The sequence below is a fragment of the Lipotes vexillifer genome, unplaced genomic scaffold, assembly GCF_000442215.2.
Source record: "Lipotes vexillifer unplaced genomic scaffold, Lipotes_vexillifer_v1.1 scaffold170, whole genome shotgun sequence".
NCBI classification, from domain to species: Eukaryota; Metazoa; Chordata; class Mammalia; order Artiodactyla; family Lipotidae; genus Lipotes; species Lipotes vexillifer.
In genome coordinates this window covers 2,171,597-2,192,724 of record NW_006772326.1, presented here as the reverse complement: position 1 = coordinate 2,192,724, position 21,128 = coordinate 2,171,597, and the positions used below count along the sequence as shown (strand labels likewise).

General features: G+C 40.8%; 1 protein-coding gene across 1 annotated transcript in view; it reads left to right on the top strand.

The window, feature by feature from the left end:
• GRIP1 (glutamate receptor interacting protein 1) overlaps positions 1-21,128 on the top strand; it is a 216,184-nt gene that overhangs the window by 103,120 nt on the left and 91,936 nt on the right. The window contains exons 7-9 of the mRNA XM_007447392.1: positions 4,658-4,805; positions 6,697-6,866; positions 13,896-14,048. Coding sequence (XP_007447454.1) covers positions 4,658-4,805; positions 6,697-6,866; positions 13,896-14,048 — 471 coding nt within the window. The remainder of the gene's footprint in view (positions 1-4,657; positions 4,806-6,696; positions 6,867-13,895; positions 14,049-21,128) is intronic.

Sequence of the window (21,128 nt, the reverse complement as noted above, 5' to 3'; positions counted from 1 at the left end):
AAAAAATACCTAGAAACAAATGACAATGAAAACACAATGACCCAAAACCTATGGGATGCAGCAAAAGCAGTTCTGAGAGGGAAGTTTATAGCAATACAGTCCTACGTCAAGAGACAAGAAACATCTCAAATAAACAACCCAACCTTATACCTAAAGCAATTAGAGAAAGAAGAACAAAAAAATCCAAAGTTAGCAGAAGGAAGGAAATCATAAAGATCAGATCAGAAATAAATGTAAAAGAAATGAAGGAAATGATAGCAAAGTTCAATAAAACTAAAAGCTGATTCTTTGAGAATATAAACAAAACTTATAACCCATTAGCCAGACTCATCAAGAAAAAAGGGAAAAGACTCAAATCAATAGAATTAGAAATGAATAAGGGGAAGTAACAACTAACACTGCAGAAATACAAAAGATCATGAGAGATTACTACAAGCAACGATATGCCAATAAAATGGACAACCTGGACGAAATGGACAAAATCTTAGAAAAGAACAACCTTCTGAGACTGAACCAGGAAGAAATATAAAATATAAACAGACCAGTCACAAGCACTGAAATTGAAACTGTGATTAAAAATCTTCCAACAAACAAAAGCCAGGACCAGATGGCTTCACAGGCGAATTCTATCAAACATTTAGAGAAGAGCTAACACCTATCCTTCTCAAAATCTTCCAAAATATAGCAGAGGAAGGAACACTCCCAAACTCATTCTACGAGGCTACCATCACCCTGATACCAAAACCAGACAAAGATGTCACAAAAAAAAAAGAAAACAACAGGCCAATATCACTGATGAATATAGATACAAAAATCCTCAACAAAATACTAGCAAACAGTATCCAACAGCACATTAAAAGGATCATACACCATGATCAAGTGGGGTTTATCCCAGAAATGTAATGATTTTTCAATATGCGCAAATCAATCAGTGTGATACACCATATTAACAAATTGAAGGAGAAAAGCCATATGATCATCTCAGTACATGCAGAAAAAGCTTTTGACAAAATTGAACACCCATTTATGATAAAAACCCTCCAGAAAGTAGGCACAGAGGGAACCTCCCTCAACATAATAAAGACCATATGTGACAAACCTACAGCCAACATCGTTCTCAGTGGTAAAAAACTGAAACCATTTTCACTATGATCAGGAACAAGACAAGGTTGCCCACTGTCACCGCTATTATTCAACATAGTATTGGAAGTTTTGGTCACAGCAGTCAGAGACGGAAAATAAATAAAAGGAATCCAATTCGTAAAAGAAGAAGTAAAACTGTCACCTTTTGCAGGTGACGTGATACTATACATAGAGAATCTTAAAAATGCTACCAGAAAACTACTAGAGCTAATCAATGAATTTGGTGAAGTAGCAGGATACAAAATTAATGCACAGGAATCTCTTGCATTCCTATATACTGATGATGAAAAATCTGAAAGAGAAATTAAGGAAACAGTCACATTTAGCATTGCAAAAAAAAAAGAATAAAATACCTAGGAATAAACCTATCTAAGGAGACAAAAGACCTGTATGCAGAAAACTGTAAGACACTGATGAAAGAAATTAAAGATGTTACAAACAGATGGAGAGATATACCATGTTCTTGAATCGGAAGAATCAACGTTGTGAAAATGACTATACTACCCAAAGCAATCTACAGATCCAATGCAATCCCTATCAAACTACCAGTGGCATTTTTCACAGAACTAGAACAAAAAATTTCACAATTTGTATGGAAACACAAAATACCCTGAATAGCCAAAGCAATCTTGAGAAAGGAAAACAGAGCTGGAGGAATCAGGCTCTCTGACTTCAGACTATACTACAAAACTACAGTAATCAAAACAGTATGGTGCTGGCACAAAAACAGAAATATAGATCAATGGAATAGGATAGAAAGCCCAGAGATAAACCCCTGCACATATGGTCACCTTATCTTTGATAAAGGAAGCAAGAATATACAATGGAGAAAAGACAGCCTCTTCAATAAGTGGTGCTGGGAAAACTGGACAGCTACATGTAAAAGAATGAAATTAGAACACTCCCTAACACCATATACAAAAATAAAGTCAAAATGGATTAAAGACCTAAATGTAAGGCCAGATACTACAAAACTCTTAGAGGAAAACATAGGCAGAACACTGTATGACATTAATCACAGCAAGATCCTTTTTGACCCACCTCCTAGAGGAATGGAAATAAAAACAAAAATAAACAAATGGGACCTAATGAAACTTCAAAGCTTTTGCACAGCAAAGGAACCCATAAACAAGATGAAAAGACAACACTCAGAGTGGGAGAAAATAATTGCAAATTAAGCAACTGACAAAGGATTAATCTCCAAAATATACAAGTAGCTCATGCAGCTCAATATCAAAAAAACAAACAACCGAATCCAAAAATGGGCAGAAGACCTAAATCAACATTTCTCCAAAGGTATACAGATTGCCAACAAACACATGAAAGGATGCTCAACATCACTAATCATTAGAGAAATGCAAATCAAAACTACAATGAGGTATCACCTCACACCAGTCAGAATGGCCATCATCAAAAAATCTACAGACAATAAATGCTGGAGAGGGTGTGGAGAGAAGGGAACCCTCTTGCACTGTTGGTGGGAGTGTAAATTGATACAGTCACTATGGAGAACAGTATGGAGGTTCCTTAGAAAACTAAAAATAAAAGTGCCATACGACCCAGCAATCCCACTACTGGGCATGTACCCTGAGAAACCATAATTCAAAAAGAGACATGTACCACAATGTTCGTTGCAGCTCTATTTACAATAGCCAGGATATGGAAGCCGCCTTAGTATCCATCGACAGATGAACGGATACAGAAGATGTGACACATATATACAATGGAATATTTACTCAGCCATAAAAAGAAACAAAATTGAGTTATTTGTAGTGAGGTGCATGGACCTAGAGTCAATCATACAGAGTGAAGTTAAGTCAGCAAGAGAAAAACAAATACCATATGCTAAAACATATATATGGAATCTAAAAAAAAAAAAAAAAAGTTCTGAAGAACCTAGGGGCAGGACAGGAATAAAGACGCAGACATAGAGAATGGACTTGAGGACACGGGGAGGGGGAAGGGTAAGCTGGGTTGAAGTGAGAGAGTGGCATGGACATATATACACTACCAAATGTAAAATAGATAGCTACTAGGAAGCAACCGCATAGCACAGGGAGATCAGCTCGGTGCTTTGTGTCCACGTAGAGGGGTGGGATAGGGAGGGTGGAAGGGAGACGCAAGAAGAAGGGGATATGGGGATATGTGTGCATATAGCTGATTCACTTTGTTTTACAGCAGAAACTAACACAACATTGTAAAGCAATTATACTATAATAAAGATGTTAAAAAAATAACTACCAAAAATATACAGTCTTGAAAAGTTAGATGACTCAAAGACTTGAGGTCATAATATATCAATAATAATAATAATAATCTATGTGTAAAGCACTTTATAAATTACAAAATGCTTTAACTATACATTGATTTCCATTGTAGTAAATGCTGAGGAAAAGGTACCATTTTCTAGGTAAGCAAGCAGACTTAGAAAATTTTAGTAACTAGTCTACGATACCATGATATCTTCTTTTACACAAAATATTGAGAAAAGAAGAAATAAGTGCAGGTGTTATAAATCCATGTCCAGGCCTCTTTCCCGTGTGACCTCTGCCTCTTCTAAGCTTTAAATGATGTAATAAGTTTTCTTATTTATTCATACATTCATTCAACAGCTATTTATTGCACAACCTCTGTGTGCCAGTCATTATGCTGGGCACTGTGGATGCTGTGATGGACCAGACATATGCTCTGCCTTCACAGCAAGCTTGCCATCTGGCAAAGGACAGAGGCACGTCATCCACACTAGTCATTAAGAATGAGTGAGGTGTGTGCGACAACAGCAGGAAAATAGCAGGCTGTGGGAGCACAGGAGAAAAGGATCTCACCAAATCATAGGTCAGGAGAGGCTTCCCAGAGAAATTGATGTTTACATCCCCAAGGGTAAGTACCAGTTGATGGAATGAAGAGAGTTCCATGCTAAAAATAAAGCATGTGTGAAGATGCTTCTGAGGGAGAGGTGACCCTAGATCAGATCCAGAATAGGGATAACCCAGAGGATTTACATATTTAAGTTAGTGTATGCCTTCCTACTATTGGCCTACTTAGAGACATCATCAATTCACCCTTCCTTCCCATCCATCCATCCATCCATTCGTCCGTCCATCCGTCCATCCATCCATCCATCCATAGTAAGTGCTAAGATGTTTATTGAGTTAATTAGTTTTTTAAACTTTTCTCAAGAGACCCAGTATGTGCCAGGCACTGTGCCTAGTGATGGAGAGGGCATAAAGGTACACAAGACATCATCCCAGCTGACGTGAAGCTTAAGTGTTAATTGAAGAGATAAACCCGTGCACATATTACCGTAATACAAGCTCAGTAGAACGGGTGTCCTAAAAGATGCCCTAAGAAGTTACCACGCACTGGACGCGGGGATAGTACACAGAGGGAAATCTAAGTTTCGGTGATAACGTTAACAGATCAACATCAGACTCAACATCCTCTACCTTTTTCATGTGTCTGTTTGATTATTTATTCTGTTTTGTTTTATTTTCTGAAATTTGTTCTTCCACAGATTCTGTGGCGACAGCATCCGGACCACTACTAGTTGAAGTTGCCAAAACTCCTGGTGCCAGCCTTGGTGTGGCCCTGACTACCTCGATGTGCTGTAACAAACAGGTCATTGTCATAGACAAAATCAAATCTGCAAGTATCGCAGACAGGTGAGTGTCATAGAAAGTGCCTACTCTTCAAAACTGCATGTGTGTTAAAATATGTAGAGATATATTTATATGTGTATATACATGCACATGTGTAATACCTACACATACACACACACAGCAAAAAAAGAGCTCTTCTGCCAGTTTGCAAGCTTCATATACAAAACAAGTTACTGTTCTAGCGCTTAAAAGTTCACCTACCTTATCAGCCACCCCATCATGTAATGTTGCTTCACCCAAATGTTTGGTGTGGCCTTTAGAAATGGGAAAAAAAGTCAAGCAACTCAGCACATTTACCGACTGTGTCCTAGGGTAACAGCCTGTTTTTGGTTTAGCTAAGCAGATCTTTATTATGTGAACAATTAATCCTGCCACCATACAATCTTATTCCTTTTTTCTGAAATAAATAAAACAACAATTTTTAAATGATACAATCTTGAAAGTAAGGCCCTCTGCCGTCATAGTATGTTAGCCTTAGGGTTTCTCCATTTTCAATGGTCCCCGAAAACATCATTCATTCCCATGACAATAAAAACGCAAGACTTTTATCCTGAACTCTTCTTCCTAATTAGTATTTTAGACTTACAAGAAGGGGAAAAAAAGACTACCTTACCACCTAATTAATAAATTATTTTACAGCTTCTGGTAAGAAAACCCCCAGCTCATAGCTGAAGCACTCCAAGTGCATCCACGTGGAATTTGATTTTTAGATGACTTGAAATGCTTTTGTCTTGAGAAGTAGACTCTGGTCACCTTGGAAATGTTTAGAACTATTGGGTTGGCCGAAAAGTTCATCTGGGTTTTTCCATAAGATCTTACAAAAAAAACCTGAACGAACTTTTTGGCCAACCCAATACTTGACTACCCAGTCTCCCTTCGTGTTTCCAGCCCTCTTCTGCCCAGGCCCTGGCCCTGCCTGGGGAACCTCTGACTCCGATGCGCCTGTGGCAACCCCTGTAGTGGTCAATCTACAGCTCCACTGTGCTGTTGCCTACATTCAGCCATTTAACAGTATTGGCCATTGACCCACGGGTACTCTCCCATTCAACGGTGCAGGATGCTTTCACTTTCTCCCTGTTTCTTTCCCATTTCGCAGCAGGTAAGCAATTTAAGCCGCTGTCCACTTGACTGGTACCTCGGGATGCTGACTGCTGTGTTTGCTGTTCTCAACTCATCCAGTAGCCAGTCTCTTGAGTTCAGCAAGATGTAGCAGCCAGCCCCTCCCAAATCCCAGCTGCCCCCGCGCTCCACTCCCCACGAAGCCCTCCTCTGACTCTACTCTTTGACTTCTGCCTAATTTCCATCATCATCAAGAGCTTTTCTACTAATAATTGTTTAACTCCAGAAAAACAAAATAAAAGAGAGTAATCAAGCACTGGTGATCTGGGAGCTTGAGTGAGGCAGTTCTGAGCAAGCACTGGCTGAATCTTTCCCCAAGTTATTGCCATTAACACAGAAAATCGTTGTAAATGACCCTATTCCCATTCCGTGAGTCACATCTTAACATTCTGAATGTTTACCAACTCACAGATATAAAAACCTATGAGGAAAAATCACAGAAAAAAGTCAAGGGGAAACATTTTCCTGTTCTTCCCTCCTTCCTGCTCACTTCCCCTCAACTTGCAGCATCACCACCCCCCAAATAATATATTTTTTATGAAGAACAAAAGAAAAACATCTCCTTGAGTTTTTCTGTATATTCTACAAGGTTTTACATTCCTCTTCATATCCAAGGAACTTAACATCTGAGAGGCTGTTTCCTATAACATCCAAACGATTCCTTTTTTTTCTTAAGTAAGTGAAAACTTGTGTGAAATTTTAACTATGAGGACGTGAAAGCTGGAATTCAGGGAGGACGGCACGCCATTGTAGTGAGACTTTCTCCCTTCCATAGATGTGGTGCTCTGCACGTGGGCGATCACATCCTGTCCATCGACGGGACCAGCATGGAGTACTGTACGCTCGCAGAAGCAACCCAGTTCCTGGCCAACACCACCGACCAGGTCAAGCTTGAGATTCTTCCCCATCATCAGACCCGCCTGGCCCTGAAGGGACCTGACCATGGTGAGAGGATCCATCCGGATAAATCTCTGTTATCCTCCCCTTGCAATGATTGCCTCTCCAACAGAGTTAGAAAGCAGGGAGACGCTGAGTTTAATTCTGCCTCTGTCATTTCTTTTCAAAACAACAGGTGATCTTTGTTTACTCTTCGTCTTCCAAATCCCTTTCCCTAAGCCACAGGTATTTTACTTGAAACCCCCAAATTGAGGAAAGAAACGTTGTTTGAAATAGAATTTTCAGGCTTGTACTATTTGATTTTTTTTTTTAAAGCCTTTGGTGCAAATTGAGTGTGGAGAGAAGGGAAATAATTTGACTTCCTGTTATTCGTATTGAATTTCCACTCTGCTTAAAGGACAGTAAAGGCAAATAGTAAAACTCCCAGTTTTCAAAAATAAAGTGGGTATCATGCCAGACCCCTCAAATATTGGGGGAGGTGGTGGGAAGAGTTGCATGAGGGATGGCTTTCTCTAGATTTTGTCTGTTCACCAGAGTAGTTTTTTTCTTAGGATGGAGAACAACCTTTCTGACCAAATATTTCTCCTGGGAGTATCAGAATATGTCACTACAGTTATGCAGTAACAAGTGTCAACTGAGGGAATCTGCATTTTCACTGTTTTGAAGCTCACAGATCTGCTCACTGAGCATTTATATACCATCCCACCTAGGCATCTTCAAATAAAACCCAGTGCAAGAAAAAGGACTTTGAGCCCAAAATCAAATGAAGAAAGACTCTCCAGTGAGGTCTTTGTTCCAACCCTCCTCCCTCCTTTTCCTTAAACCAAGCACCCTCCATTTTTATTCTTTGAAACCAATTCCTCGAAGCCTCACTAATACTATCAGGGCTCCCTAAAGGCGTAGAACACATTTCTGTATGTTTAGTTAGCAAGAGAATTTTCTCTGAAACCGAAATTTTGCTTATGAGGAGGTCATTTGTATCCTATGTCTCCAACCTTCTAAAACACACTGCGCTTTTCCACAGTTTAGAAAAAAAAAGAAGTACCAAATAATTTTCATACTGAATGAGTCAGCTGGATGCAACCTTTTTTAATTAAATGGAGCTTAGACAGCCCTGGAGCTAATGAAAATCTCCAGTACAGCATTCCCTTTATCAGATTTTAATTTTACACATTGGAGTTGGAGAAATGAGGCAGCCGAGGCAGTTTATGAAATTCGGCCTCATTTGAATGGAAATGGTAAGGGGGTGCAGTTCATGGGAACGTTCCCTTCCTGTCAAGGGGCCATGCGGGCCTTTCCTGCTCACTGGCTGAGAAGGGAGATTTCTAAAATCATTAGGTTTCTTCTAAATTAATCTGAAGTCGCCACTGGATTTGGAGCACAGTGGGCACAACAGTGCACACTGCCTCGTGCTTTTTCAGCATGAGATTTTGCTTGGTAAATTCTGGTATCAGTGAATAAGGAAAGTGAACAGACCCTGTAAAAATGTCATTGTCTTCAGCAGCCTCATTTTTCCCACCTTTTATTTGCCCTGTATACAAATCATAAATAGTTCAAATAGTTTCCACTCATGAAATATTAAATATTTTTACCTGCCAAGACAGTCTGAGAAGACGAATTTATATACTAAAATGGATGGAGACCAAAAATTAATTTTTCTTTTCTTCACTGTGGAAAACCTGACATCATTTGTGATTTTTCAGCGGGGTAAAGGGCTGGTCATTTTAGTAATTCTAGCTTCTGTTTTTGACCCTGTCATCCACTTTTGTTGAAAATTCTTCACCATCTTCTTTATCTAACATACAGACATCTCCCTACATTTTACATTAAAATCAGACTTGTATTTCCAAGAAGAAATAAATATTGGCTCTTAAACATAACTAAATCCCCGTTAATCCTCAAAACTGTGATTGTGTTTATAATTCTCAAACTTCTGTTTTGGTACGTAGTGGTGTTTTACATAGTCTTAACCCTTTTACTACAAGAAAGTTCTGGTTATTTTTTCAAAATCTCTGAGGCCCAAACAGCATGTCTCTCATCCCACAGGTGGATGGAGATATAACATTTTCCAGATTTTGCTTAGCAACAAAGCATTCAGGAAAATACAGCATTCGAGCAAATATAGAAATGGGCACATCAACCAGGAATAGATTAACTGCCTTTTGCTGGGAAGTAGCAACATTCAAAAAGCCAACAAGAGTGAGGTTTTTAAAGAGCTCAGAAATTGTTCCCACTGAGGGTCTTTGGGAGACATAGTCATGACTGGAGGAGACTTTGTAAAAGAGTTTGGAAAAGAAAATGTGAGCAGAGTCATGAGGTTCTATACATTCAGTACCAGGAGGACTTCCACTTCTGAGCCCCAGGAGCAACCACCAGAGTAGCTGTTGCCTACACCCTTGGACTCCTGGACAGGACAAGAAGGTACAGTTAGAGAAGAGAACAAACAGAAGTACCTTCCATATCAGATACCTCAAGATTTCAACAGCAATGTCACCATGGAATGATAGGAAAAACATTATATTTTCCTTGCTGTTTATCTGTAACAAAGGACTTAAGAACACACATAGGAAGAGGCAGTGGAGTATGGTGGCTGAGGGCAGCAACTCAGAGTCAGACTTTCGGCACTTTAATTCTGGCTCCACCACTTGGGAACTTAGCAAGTTACCCAACTTTTCTATACCTCAGTTTCTTCATCTGTAAAATGGGTATTCTAATAATACCTACCTCATAGGTATATCATGAGTATTATCTGAGATAATCCATGTAAAAGCACTTAGCACAGTGCCTGGTATATAGCGAGTACTCAGTGAAAGCTGACTGTTATTATGGGGACCATTAAATGGGAGAATATAAATGAATGTTTTTTGCAAAATGAAAGAGCATGCCAAAAATGTACCATCTAGGCCTTCCCTAGTGGTGCAGTGGTTGAGAGTCCACCTGCCGATGCAGGGGACACGGGTTCGTGCCCCGGTCCAGGAGGATCCCACATGCTGCGGAGCAGCTGGGCCTGTGAGCCATGGCCGCTGAGCCTATGCATCCGGAGCCTGTGCTCCACAGCAGGAGAGGCCACAACAGTGAGAGGCCCACGTACCACAAAAAAAAAAAAAAGAGAAGTACCATCTAATTTTTAAACTAAAATACTTGCCTAACATATGCATATTAAGTACACCACCATAAAACAGAAGAGATTTAGAGTGCACGTTCAAAGTAGGCTATAGCTGTCTTCTCTGGCCTATATTGTTTGTTGAACGCCTTTTGCATTCATTATCCATGGCATGCAGTTTTTTGCATTATCGAATATAATTTTTGTCTCAATTATTTTATGTGTATGAAGATTTAGTCCCCAGTAGTAGTTCAAAGTCAAAGTAAATGTTATGACCTACATTTAACCTGCCTGCCACAAATGGCACAGTGCCAGGCATACAATAGGTGCTCAATAGCTTTCTTATTGTGTTATTAATTGGGCTTGACAGTAATCGAAAATGCCCAGTAATTTTCAAAGCACTCCATAAAGAACTGGGTCAAAAAGTGAGTGTAGAATTCTGAAGTTCACTCACTGTACCTCATTTGACAATATTTTACAGAGCTCAATAGAATGGCTGTGGGTAGATTAGCCAGACCCAGCAATGACTGCATCTTGCTAAAAAGTCTTCTGGTACACCCTAAAGTAGAATGTGGATGGTGAAAGAGAATCCTTCAGGGACTTCCTGGGCAGTGCTCTTAATCCCAAGGAAACTGCTGCTGCAGTGTGGACAGTGTGGACATGGACGCTCTGGCTGATATTCCTGTTCATTCATGCATGCATCCATTCACTCATTCATTCACACTGTTCTAGTTGCCATGATACATCTAGTGAGCAAGACAAGCAAAGTGGATTCCTAGTCTCATGGAATTTACATTCCAGTATAGAGGGACAAACATTAAAAGTATATTAAATAAATAAAGCCATTTCAGACAGTAGTAAGTGGTATGAAGAACATAAAACAGCAGTGGGATAGCATGGATGGGAGAGGGCAGTTACTTCATCCAAGGAGGTCAGAACAACTCTGAGGTGGTGGTACCTGAGCTGAGACCTGAATGATAGTAAGAAGCCAGCCATGCAAACAAGGGGGAGAAGAATATTAGAGGTAGGAAGAACAGGAAGTGCAAATGCCCTGAGGCAGGAAGCAGCCTGGCTTGTTCTAAGACAAGACAAAAGACCAACATGGCTCAAACAGTCAGTGATGAGGAGAGTGCTAGGGGATGAAGCTGGAGAGATAAGTAGGACTCACTTTTTTTTTTTTTTTTTTTTCCGGACGCGGGCCTCTCACTGTTGTGGCCTCTCCCATTGCGGAGCACAGGCTCCGGACGCGCAGGCTCAGCGGCCATGGCTCACGGGCCCAGCCTCTCCACGGCATGTGGGATCGGAACGGGGCACGAGCCCGTGTCCCCTGCATCGGCAGGCGGACTCTCAGCCACTGCGCCACCAGGGAAGCCCAGGACTCACTTTTGATTGTTTGTAATTGTAACCCATTGAAGTACCTTAAATGGAAGTCACATGATCTAACTTATGTATTTGAAAGATCATTCCGTATTGTGGATGCAGGGATGAACCAGGGAGCCAAGTCTGAAGATGAGGAAGTGATCTAGGTGAAGGAGATGGTGGCTTGAAAGTAGAATAGTGGAGAGGGAGATGGAACCCAAACTAGAAACAGCAGTGGATAGAAGAAAAGGGCCAGATGGTTTAGGGTTACAAAATTATGGTGGCCAGAAAAGTGTGCTGCAGATTCCTGAAATATTCTCTAAACTTAAGTGCCCAATGAGTGAAATTTGCTGAGTGAGAGATACATCTATTTCCTTTAAAAGATGATTCATTGGCAAGTAGATAGAAAGTAGGCAGAATCAATGCTATTAATAAAGGGTCATTGGATTTTATTCTGTGTACGAGCATCATGCTAAGCACCTTAGGTACATAATTCTCACAGTTGGCCTGTGGAATAGATGCTTTCATGATCTCCAATTGACATATGAGGAAACTGAGGCCTAGAGAGGTTGAGTAACTGGCCAGGGTCATATACAGAAGATGGGCTGGAGCCGGAACAGAAACTCAGCCTGGCCTCAGCCCATGGCGATCTGTCCACACTAGTGCTTTTGTTCCATTTACTGTCTCATTCCAGAAAGGCTGTGAAGTGGCCAGTGAGACTGATATCACGGATGGTATAATCTAAACTCTTATGTAAATAACCCTCCTTTAAATACTTACAGAGTATTTGACCTCACTACACGAATAGATACTGCAGAGTCATTCACATGTAAGGCATCTAACCCTAGAATCGTAACAGTAGGAGATAAAAGTTCATATTTTATTTTTCATTTTTTAAGATACTTAAATGAAAAATTTCATGTCAATATAGTACCAAACATAAAAGTGCTCATATTTCAGAACACTGGGTAGAAAATCAAATCTAAACAATATTGAAATTAGAATGGAAATATGATATACAATTTTTTGAAAATAAAGGGGACACCAGAATTTTGAAATTGACTTTATTAAAATGTCATGGCATCTTAAGGAAATATAAAGTATTTGACATACTTTAATAATTAAATATCTTTCAAATGTAAATACATCTTTTAAAAGTACCCCCCAAATTTTAAAATATATTGAGACTTTTATCTTCTGATTAGAGTATAAATAAGATCCTGATAATGATAGATGATTAGAGTGGTTTATTGTTGAGAAAAATCAAGTTCAAGTGATAAATAGTAGTGTAATTAAAATGTCAGAGCAGTAAATTGTGATGTGTGACTAGTAAACCCCTTGAATCAGGAGCCAATGTGATTTATCGTTCCTTCTTTCCTTTTTCTCAAAACAAGTGCTACTAACTGGCCAAGATTTGCAAATATTTAATCACTAATCTTGTACCATAGATCTTTGTGGGGTTGACTTTTAAGTTTAAAAAAAAAATGTTTTTAATCTCTGCTGTGAAGCACAGGGGGAGATTAGAAATTGATTCAATAGTCATCTTAAAAGGAGAAAAAATGGGCTGGGGAAAGACATGCATTATTCTTGGGAAGATGAAAAGTTACCATCCCTGATGTTAATCATCAGTTTTGCTGACCACTAAGAAAAGGGCAAAGTCAATATTTTTTTTTTTTTTTTGCAAGCAACTTTCATTTTTTTGTTACACTTTTTATTTGTGCAATTCAAGTTACTTTTTCCTCTTTTTTTTTTTTTGGTTGTTTGTTTGTTTGTTTTTATTTCTCATCATCACTTCATATGGGCAGTGAAAATTCAGAGGAGCGACAGGCAACCTCCCTGGGATTCCTGGGCCAGCGACCACTGCAGTCTTCACACCTACCATCACTATAATACGTACCACCCAGACCATTGCAGAGCGCCAGCCCTGACATTCGCGAAAGCACCTCCTCCAAACAGCCCTCGTAATGTTCCAGGCTTTCGCCTCCTGGTCTTTTACTTAAATTATATTCTTCTCACCCCTTCCTCATCTGATTCATACCATTTTTGGTTTCATGGGTGTGGTGTGCTTTTCTTTATGTAGTAGCAACTTATTTCTGTCATCTCTTAAGTCCTTCTTTTCCATCAGAAAGCATTTGTTGTTAGGAAAGGACGTAAAGGTTCCGAATGCTTTATGTGTGGTCAGGAAATAGCAATGCAGAATAGTATATACAGTGCAGTATTCTCAGACCTTATTTGTGTATGTGGAACCACTTGTGAAATTCATGTCAGAAAATATCTATGAAAATGAGGTTATGTATTTGATGCATTGAGTTGTTTATGGAGAAACTTGTTTTGATGTTTACTTTTTTGTCTAAAGCGAAATTCATAGAGCCTCTCCGTGTTGCATTATACTTATGAAGATCAGCGCTGCTCCTCAGGCATTTCCGGGCCCTTGTAAATCAGATTCTAAAGCGCTGTCTCCATGGCTCCTGAGATCTGGTCTCTTATTGGTTGGGGTACCGACTAGCCATTGCTGTGCCTCTTGTGTGTCTTTCTGTATTGTTGCCGGTTGGCAGGTGTGGCAGGCTCACACCCCACCTGAGAATGCTCTGTGCCAAGTCCTCACTCTTTTACAGCAGCTTTGTCTTCATCCTTTTCTCCTACCTCCACGAGTGCATACAGCCTGAGCTCCCTGAACATGGGGACTTTGCCTCGAAGCCTCTACTCCACTAGCCCACGTGGAACCATGATGAGGAGGAGGTTGAAAAAGAAAGACTTCAAAAGCTCACGTAAGTGAAATGTTAGCCAATGACTTTTGGCCTGGAGGAAACGGGTGGGTCTGTTGGAGTCTTGGATATAAGGAAACCTGCGGGAAGAGTGTTTCACAGGTAGACGCTAAGCAGCTCGCAGCCCTGTGCCAAAGACCGTTGAAATGATCTCTCTTATCGATAAGGTAATGATTGCACCAAATACGGTTTCAGACTGAATTTGTTAGTTCATTCTACCTTTGCCTACAACTTTTTTTTTTGAGATCTTTTTCTTGCTCTTTTGATCTGATAAAATAACCAAAGATGTGATTTTTTTTCTTTAAGACGCTCCTTCCTTACATTCTGGGTAGTTCTGGACATGAAATCTTTGTTCTTAGTTTCTCATTCACTCTAAAGCAATTTTTTGAAAACCAGGTCCCCCTTTTGATAAATATAAGAGTTCCATGCAGTTGTTTAATATTATTATAAATTTCATACTAATTATATTTCATGAACCTCCCCCTGCAAGAAAGGCAATGATAAGTCTAAACACTCAAACTATATCTCATTCCCCTTGAGTGTGCCTTTTCAAATTGTATTTCACTCCCCAAGATCCTAATACTTTCCCCAGGAACCTGCCCCACTGAAAATCTCTGCCGTAACAAATATCTCTGTTACTCACTCCAGCGTCAGGAAGATTGAAGGATGCTCGTCTTTACAACAAGCATCCTCAGGTCCAGGAATTTCTACCATGATTCTTAGAAATATGATCTTCTGGGACAGCCAAGCACATTATAGATTAGGCAAGACTAGGAAAATGTGGTTGGCTGCTTGCTTCTGGATAGCTGGTTGTACGTGTAAACAAGAAAAGGGTGGTTGAATGCCTTAGGGAAGAAGGGAAGAAACACATCACTCCTAAATTTTTCTTTTGTGGTGACGGGAGGGCAGAATATAATCTCTCATCATAATCACATAAGTTTTAAAGGAAGAGAACACCTATCTCTCCAACCAGATCTAATCATAGTCTAGAGAGGTGTGAGTATTTCTTGGGTTTTTTTGGTGGCCATGATTGTGATTCCTGTAAAGAAGCTCAGAGAAGATGGGATCTCTTCCTGTGCTTACCATGGGGATAAAGAAAGGACCACTCTTAAGTTACCTATACAAAACCAAACCCAGATACTTCAAGACTGGTGTTAAAGAGAAAATGTTCTTGTGAGGAAGGGTGGTTGGGTCTATTGGCTCTTCAGCTGGTTTGCCAGAGATTCATCTTCAGAGGTGGGTCTGTGGCCAGGCCTACCAATGCCACCATCGGTGTAGGAGACCAGCCATCACCCGTACTGGGACATGGTCTCTTCATGTTGTAAGAACCTGAGGTTTCCTTACAAGGAAAACCATCGCAAACCTCCACTGTGGTGTATTCATGATATTGACGTGCATATCCCTTCAAATAGATTCGTCATCTTGAGTGTAGGTAAATAGAAGGAAGACTGAGAACAAGGGGTTCTAGAGCCTCATATGTTTCTTAGCTGACTCGAGAGAGTAAATTATTTACTTATGGAAGAAATAAGTTGAAGGCAACAGAGTGAACTGGTTACGAGCATAGCCTCTGGAACCAGGTTGTGTGGGTTCTCATCCCAGTGTCATTAATTTCTAGCTCTGTGACCTTGAGCAGATTTTCTAAGCTCTCTGTACCTTGGCCTTCTTAGCTACAAAGTGGGGCTAATTATAGTATTTACCTTATTGGGTAACTGTGAAGATTATATGAAAATATGTGTGTGTGTGTGTGTGTGTGTGTGTGTGTGTGCGCGCGTATGTATATATTCTCATCACTGAAAGGAACATGCAGGACAGGAAATACATTCTAGACTATATATTCATATATATATACATGATATGTTCATATATATGTATGAACAATGATATATTCTCATAATCTTCACAATTACCCAATGAAATAAGAACTATAATTATAAATATACTATATAGTAATCAAGACAGTATGGTACTGGCACAAAAACAGAAAGATAGATCAATGGAATAGGATAGAAAGCCCAGAGATAAACCCATGCACATATGGTCACCTTATCTTTGATAAAGGTGGCAGGAATATACAGTGGAGAAAGGACAGCCTCTTCAATAAGTGGTGCTGGGAAAACTGGACAGGTACATGTAAAAGTATGAGATTAGATCACTCCCTAACACCATACACAAAAATAAGCTCAAAATGGATTAAAGACCTAAATGTAAGGCCAGAAACTATCAAACTCTTAGAGGAAAACATAGGCAGAACACTCAGTGATGCATTTCCTTGATGCCCCATCCACAAGGATGTCTCATTGACTCCTCAAACTCAACATCTCCAAATTGAGTTAATCATCTTCTCTTTCTCATTGCCACCACTATTTCTATGAATGGGACCATCATGTTTATAGTCCTCCAAGCTTGAAATCTCAAAGTAACCTTCGACTCACAACAACTCATTGTCTCAAATCCATTCAGTTGCTAAGTTCTCCCAGGATGATGACTAAGATATATCTTGTATAAATCCTCTTTTCCCTTCTTATCGCCAATGCCTTAATTCAGGCTCTCATTACTTTCATTGCATTCAATTCATTATTCCAATTATCCTAATATACCTGTTTCTGGGTCCCCTCATGTCCAGTGCTTTCCGCATATTATTGCCAGATGAACTTTGTTTAAGATGAGGCCCCAACTTCTCTACTCCCCTAGAGTAGAGCCTCATCACTGCTAGTAGAGATTACTACATAGGCTTCCAACCAGTGTCCTTGCCCCTTATCTTTTGCTAACAGCTCCAAATTGCTCCCAGGGGCTTTTCTACTATGCAAAGGTCACCCCCCAGTTTAGAATCTTTTAATGGCTCCCGATTTCCTAGAGAACAAAATCTCTAATTCTAGCAGACTACGCAGGATCCTTCATAAGTTCATTTTCTCCTGCCCATCCAGTCTCATGTTCCCTTATGCTCTGTTCCTGAATCTTTCCTACAAGACTGGAAAGAAAGATCCAGCCATTTGACAAGAATTCCTTAAACAACATTCTTCTTGACCTCAGCTTCTCAGTATCATCGTTTGCTCTCCCCCTCCACCCCCATTTCACCTGCTGCAACTAAGGAACCCATGTGCTGCAAACAAGGAGCCCACCTGCTGCAACTAAGATCCAGTGCAACCAAATAAATAAATATCAAAAAAAAACGAGGGAAGGGCTAAAGTGGCAGAGGGCACGGCACATACAGAGGTGCAGAGGCATGAGAGCAGGCCTGGAGAACATGACTCAGGAGCAACTAAGCCCGTGCGCCACAACTACTGAGACTGAGCTCTAAAGCCCGCGAGCCACAACTACTGAGCCCACGTGCCACAACTACTGAAGCCCATGTGCCTAGAGCCCGTGCCCCGCAACAAGAGAAGCCACTGCAATGAGAAGCCCTTGCACTGCAACGAAGAGTAGCCACTGCTTGCCGCAACTAGAGAAAGCCCACATGCAGCAACAAAGACCCAATGCAACCAAAAAAATAAATAAATAAATAAATAAATATACTATATATATATATAATATATCTATGCTAGAACAATACTTATTAAATAGTAAGCACTATTGAAGTAAGCACTAGTATTTGCTATTATGATGCCTATATCTGAAATGTTAACACTGCTTTCAAACTTAGGCATTTTTCACATGGTTCCACTTTGACATAATACATAGGTTGAGTCTTCCATTTAATGCCTCAGGATTTGTGGTGGATATTTTTATATGAGACTTTTTACATAAAATGGCTTCTTGTGCAACACTGCTTACTGAGAGAAAACAGGCTAACAGCCCTCAGCAGGGAAGAGCAATTAAAACAGATGCATTCATGTTCATAGTTCTGCTTTAATGGCCAAACATTTGTTTGTGTGAGGTAAGACTGCTGTCTTGATTAAGGATATTAGTGACTACAAATAAATGATAATCTGTTTGGCTATCTCAGGTGGATGTTTACACATCTTAAAGTTTTTTGATTCGGGGTTTTTTTTTGGCTGCGTTAGGTCTTTGTTGCTGCACACAGGCTTTCTCTAGTTGCAGTGAGCAGGGGCTACTCTTCATTGCGGTGTGTGGGCTTCTCATTGCGATGGCCTCTCTTTGTTGTGCAGCACGGGCTCTAGGCACATGGGCTTCAGTAGTTGTGGCACGTGGGCTCAGTAGTTGTGGCTCGCGGGCTTTAGAGCTCAGTCTCAGTAGTTGTGGCGCACGGGCTTAGTTGCTCCTGAGTCATGTTCTCCAGGCCTGCTCTCATGCCTCTGCACCTCTGTATGTGCCGTGCCCTCTGCCACTTTAGCCCTTCCCTCGTTTTTTTTTGATATTTATTTATTTGGTTGCACTGGATCTTAGTTGCAGCAGGTGGGCTCCTTGTTTGCAGCACATGGGTTCCTTAGTTGCAGCAGGTGAAATGGGGGTGGAGGGGGAGAGCAAACGATGATACTGAGAAGCTGAGGTCAAGAAGAATGTTGTTTAAGGAATTCTTGTCAAATGGCTGGATCTTTCTTTCCAGTCTTGTAGGAAAGATTCAGGAACAGAGCATAAGGGAACATGAGACTGGATGGGCAGGAGAAAATGAACTTATGAAGGATCCTGCGTAGTCTGCTAGAATTAGAGATTTTGTTCTCTAGGAAATCGGGAGCCATTAAAAGATTCTAAACTGGGGGGTGACCTTTGCATAGTAGAAAAGCCCCTGGGAGCAATTTGGAGCTGTTAGCAAAAGATAAGGGGCAAGGACACTGGTTGGAAGCCTATGTAGTAATCTCTACTAGCAGTGATGAGGCTCTACTCTAGGGGAGTAGAGAAGTTGGGGCCTCATCTTAAACAAAGTTCATCTGGCAATAATATGCGGAAAGCACTGGACATGAGGGGACCCAGAAACAGGTATATTAGGATAATTGGAATAATGAATTGAATGCAATGAAAGTAATGAGAGCCTGAATTAAGGCATTGGCGATAAGAAGGGAAAAGAGGATTTATACAAGATATATCTTAGTCATCATCCTGGGAGAACTTAGCAACTGAATGGATTTGAGACAATGAGTTGTTGTGAGTCGAAGGTTACTTTGAGATTTCAAGCTTGGAGGACTATAAACATGATGGTCCCATTCATAGAAATAGTGGTGGCAATGAGAAAGAGAAGATGATTAACTCAATTTGGAGATGTTGAGTTTGAGGAGTCAATGAGACATCCTTGTGGATGGGGCATCAAGGAAATGCATCACTGGAGCTTGAGAGAGTCTAGAGAGGGAGACACGAGAAGATACATGAGAGGTCATATTACAGGTGCACTGGAAGTGAATGGGGGAAAGAATGAGAGTAGAAAACACTTAGGACAGAACCGTGGTCAGCTCTGTGTCTGGAGTGCAGATGGCAAAGGAAGTGGTAAGGGCTGGAAAAGTAAGAAACTACGAACAAAGCTTCATCAAAAGTAAGAGAGGCACTTCAGGAAGAAAGGGATAGTTCCCAAAGCCAGTTGCTGCAGAGTGGTTAGAGGGGACGAGGCCATTGATTGTGGCAATCAGGAAGTCATCCTCGTGAGAGTAGTTACAGTAAAGGGTGAAGGGAGAAGTCAATTTAAAGCAGTTTGGGAATCAGTACAGATCTATAGAGAAAGGTCAGAAAGCTAGGGGAGTGAGTAGGAAAGTTAGGAAAAATGTCAAGAGAGAAGTTTTTGTGGCACAAAATCACAGAGGGCGTGGAAAGGGAGGGATAGGATCAAAAATAATGAAAGGATGAATTAGCCTTGTACATCCTCCTGAAACGGGGGTAGAGGGGGAGAGCAAATGATGATACTGAGAAGCTGAGGTTGAGAAGCATGTTGTTTAAGGAATTCTTGTCAAATGGCTGGATCTTTTCAGTCTTGTAAGAAAGGAAGTAAAGTTTGACCCTTAAAAGGGTAGAAATATTTCTGAAAAATCCCATGAGGAATCAAATAAGGTGACAAAATATTACACCACAAAAGATTCCAGGGCCCCATAGAGAATAATGTGAATTCGTCATGATTTTCTGTAGCACCCTTCAGCAACTCAGTAACAGCAGTGCAGTGACTGGCTATTACCAAAGAGTATGGTGTGTGAGAGTAGACAAAACCACATGAGGTGTAAGAATACTAGCAGAGGCATCATTGAAATGGTCACCGGAGGTCCAGGTGGAGTGTGGAGGAAAATGATGTTAGAAAAGGCAACGAGGAAAGATGATGGCTTGCAAACCAGATTCTCACGTGAGGGAGGCAGAAGCTTCTGCAGTGTTCTGCTCCTACCTCAGTACCTGCAGTAGCTGTGTTCGTATCTGGAATACAAGGGCATCTCTTATGTGCTTTCATATGAAGGTGGGGGGGAAATATCCGTTGCTAAAAATATTGTTTGAAAGCCATTAGACTAGGAGACAAATGAGAGAAAATGGGACTAGACGTCATAAAGAGGACAAAGTCAGATCGTAGGGACTTGGGAAGATGGCTCATAAGGACGTGTGATCAATAGGGAGGATTCAGACATTGAGATCCTGGAGCTCTATCCACTTTGAAGGAAGATGGGGTCCAGCATAGGGCTCTGCTGGCAGAGAACTGGAGGAGGATGGAACTGCCAGTAACTGGCACTGAGAGAGATGAAGAACCGTCAAGCCAGCACATTAGGAGATTACGGCCGTGATGTCAGAGGTGCCGAGGGCAACGAAGGGTTAGAGGAGGTAGGTTAACAGCCAAGTCCTGAAGTCAGTGAGGAAATGGAGGGACTTCTTTGCAGAAACAGAAAACTATGGGTTTGAAGATGAGACAAAGCAGAAATAAATACAGAATATGGAACTTGAAATAGGAGTGATTTGAGATAAACAGCACTGCATACGGGCAGCAAGGAGTATTCTAAACCCTTCTCTCTCCTTGCCCCAGGCAGGGAGCGTGAGGGAAAGTAGCTTCTGGTTGGAGAGTGTCCTGAGGTGTATGGTGTCATCAGGTTTCAGTTGGAGGAAGGAGGCCAGAGACGTTTACTGGAGGAAGTGGCAGTCAAGCGCAGGACCCTACAGGCAGAGAGCTTGCTCACAGAGGGCGAAGGAGGCACGGCTGCCAGTGAGCAGCGCTGAGAGGAAGGCATTCCT